The sequence below is a fragment of the Anastrepha ludens genome, chromosome 5 (genome assembly GCF_028408465.1).
Source record: "Anastrepha ludens isolate Willacy chromosome 5, idAnaLude1.1, whole genome shotgun sequence".
NCBI lineage: Eukaryota > Metazoa > Arthropoda > Insecta > Diptera > Tephritidae > Anastrepha > Anastrepha ludens.
Window position 1 is genome coordinate 35,425,274 of NC_071501.1, and position 3,144 is coordinate 35,428,417.

The 3,144-nt window shown below is 36.2% G+C and overlaps 1 protein-coding gene across 1 annotated transcript; it reads right to left on the reverse strand.

The window, feature by feature from the left end:
• Positions 1 to 1,431: 1,431 nt before the first annotated feature.
• Positions 1,432 to 2,625, reverse strand: LOC128864629 (uncharacterized). The gene has a single exon (XM_054104388.1). It carries the CDS (start codon positions 2,623 to 2,625, stop codon positions 1,432 to 1,434), a length of 1,194 nt encoding a protein of 397 aa, XP_053960363.1.
• Between the last annotated feature and the right edge of the window lie 519 nt (positions 2,626 to 3,144).

Here is a 3,144-nt window from a genome sequence, read left to right on the forward strand (position 1 = left end):
TTGTGGTCTAAAAATGATCGTGTAAAGTTGGTGTCGCTGGCTTCATTTGACCAGTATTTTCCAAATGAGTTGGCTATTGTAAGTTTATTGGTTGTGGTAGTTTGGATTGGATCTTGTAGGGCTATACTGTGTATCGGAAGGTATGGTTTTAAGCCGCATAATCGACGTATAGTGTGCCATAACTGTCCAGTGGGTGTATGGGGGTGAATGTGGCTTGTAAACTTATGCATTGCCTTGTTTTTGGATAATTTAAGTTCCCTTTTAAATAAAGCATTTGCTCTTTTGTAGTTTATTATGTTTTCAGTTGTTATGTGTCTTTTTACTTTATTCCAAAAGCGATTTCTATCTTTCTTCAATCTTTCGAGTTCTTTGTTCCACCAAGGTGTACATTTTTTCGTATTGTAATTCGTTTGAGGGATTGCTTCACTTGCGCTTTGGAGTATGATTTTGTGTAGCGTGGCCGCTTCTTTATTTGTATTATTGCTGTTTAGCTGGTTTAGCTTGACATAGTATATTCGCTAGGGTGCTGAATTTTTCCCAATTAGCTTTATTAAGGTTAAACCTGGGTCTGATATTAATTGTGGTGTTTGATTGGTTATTAAAGATGGTTGTGGTTATTGGGAAGTGGTCGCTGCCAAAAAGGCAGGATTCTACTTGCCAATTACTTTGCAGGGCTATGGAAGGTGAAGCTATGGTTAAATCCACATGAGTGAATGTATGGTGTGTTGTAAAGTGGGTTGGTGAGCCATCGTTCAAAAGAATTAGTCTTGATTGACTAACGAATTTAAAGAGCTTATTACCTCTGCTGTTGCTTTTGGGGGATCCCCAGTTTGGATGCCAACTATTAAAGTCACCGGTAATTAAAATTGGTCGTTGCAAGCTGTCAAATATATCTTGAAGGTTTTTGGTATTGAAGTTTTTGTTTGGTGAAAGGTAGATGGAACTGATTGTAAATTTGAGTACGGACTGTATTTGTATACTAACTATATCAAAAGTGTTAGTAGTGTGGTTTATTATTTTATGCTGTATGGATTTATGTATAAGAATAGCAGATCCTCCAAATGAGTTGCATGGGTTTGTGGATGTGTATATATTATAATTAATAGGCGTTGGTATTGGTATCGAGTTTTGGATGTGTGTCTCTTGCAGGGTAATTACGTGTGGTCTAATTTGTGTTAGTAATATTTGTAGTTCGTTGTAGTTATTTTGGTATCCTCGTATATTCCATTGTATGATTTTTAGTGAGGGCGTCATATATCAGTAGAATAGATAAGTGTTCGTGTTTTTGTTTTGAATTAACTAAATTAAGATTTAATAAGTATTTATATAAGGTGTAAGTAAGCTAAGAATAAGTATGTATAAGTATATATAGTTCTGTTTTTAGGAATATTAGGATAATTACCGTTTTGGCTAGTTGTAGTGTTAGTTGGGTTACTTTTTTTTGTTAAGTTTTTTTATCTGTGATTGTAGTCGTTTCGATGTATTTTTTGGTAGGATTTTTATCTTCTGCTTTGATGTAGATGTGGATTCTAAGCTGTCATCTGTCTCTGATTCGCTCATTACATCTGAATATTGCATGATTTGTCTTTCCATGCTATTTTCAGTGAGAGAATTGGTAGTTGGTGCGGTTGGCTTTGTTGGTGGTTTTGTTGGCTGTACTGCGAGTGGGTGATTAAAGTGTGGTGAGTTTTGATGTTCTGATTGTGAGTTGAGTGTTGTTTGTTTAGAAGTATGTTGACTGGTGACTTCTGCAAATGTATAGTTGTTGTGTGGATGTCGTTCTTTGTAAATAGCTCGTGCAGTTTTGTTGTCGACTTGTGAGGTGATCTTAATTGTTTGGATTTCTTTCTCGCGTATGAATATGGGACATTTTTTGTCGAGAGTGGTGTGATTAGTACATGTTAGTCCGTTCGCATCGCAATTGCCGCATTTCGTAATATTATTACATTTCTCTTGGTTTTCGTCGTTAACATGGTTATTGCTTGCACAGTTATGGCAGGACTTTGGACTTTTGCAGAATTTTGCTACGTGATTAAATTTAAAACAATTTTTGCATCGCATTGGTGGGGGGATGTATGGGCGAACTGTTGTTTTAATATAACCGATGTGTATTTTCGTTGGCAATGTTGTTGTGGCAAATGTTAATATAATTAATCCTGTTTCAATCAGGTCATTGTTCACTTTTTTGAGTATTTTTTTCACCTCGCATACATTTTGGGGTTTTAGTTCATCGAGGATTTCACTTTCGGGTATTGATCTTAATTCGTTACAATATATTACGCCTTTCGAATAATTAAGTGTCTTGTGTGGTGTAATCTCAACAATGATTGTGTTTGAAAGCGCTGTTAGTGTCGTTAATTTGTTCGCTTGTGAGCCGTTTTTGGTTTTGATCAAAATTTGGCCGCTAATAATTTTTTTGCAATATTCAACTTCGCCGCAAGTTGAGTTGATTGCTTTTTGAATCAAAAAAGGTGATACATTCTTTAAATTGTCTGAATTATTGGGTCTGGGCATGAGTAGGTATACCGGTTCGTTCGATGTAAAGTTTGATTGCTTTGTTTTGTCCCATTTGAGTGCAGGTAAATTGGGAGGTAAATTAACTTTATTGTCCGGTGGCTTATTCATTTTGAGTGAGGGATAAGAAGGTAATTCCTATTACACAAATTGAAAATTCACTTGTTCAATGTTATTAGTATTATAAATATATATAATATATATAATATATATGTATATTTAAAGTTTATTAATGCACTAGTTGTTAAATATCGATTTTCGCGAAAATACGTTCGTATGCTTGGGGCAGTAGTTTGCGACTGTGAAACAATTATTTATTGTATGGAAAGATCTTAGTTTTGTTGAAATTTCAGGTGTCAGAAAGTCCTTTGGACTCCTCGCCATTCAATTTCTAAACTCGTAGCTGTGTTTACCGGTCACTGGACGATCGGCACACATGCGGAAAAGTTAGAGTTACCCCATTGCAGAAGCTGTGGGGACCTTTAGGAGAAGGAGACTCTAGATCACTTTCTCTGCAAATGTCCGGGTTTGGCAGCGCTAGACGATTAAGGTCACTGGATGCCCCTTTCTTCGACAGCCTGGGGCAGTGCGCCAACCTAAATTCCATCAATCTTCTCCATTACATCAACA

What these genes read in the sequence shown, in the direction of transcription:
- LOC128864629 (XM_054104388.1), bottom strand. Translation starts at nt 2,625, where the DNA reads ATGAATAAGCCACCGGACAATAAAGTTAATTTACCTCCCAATTTACCT.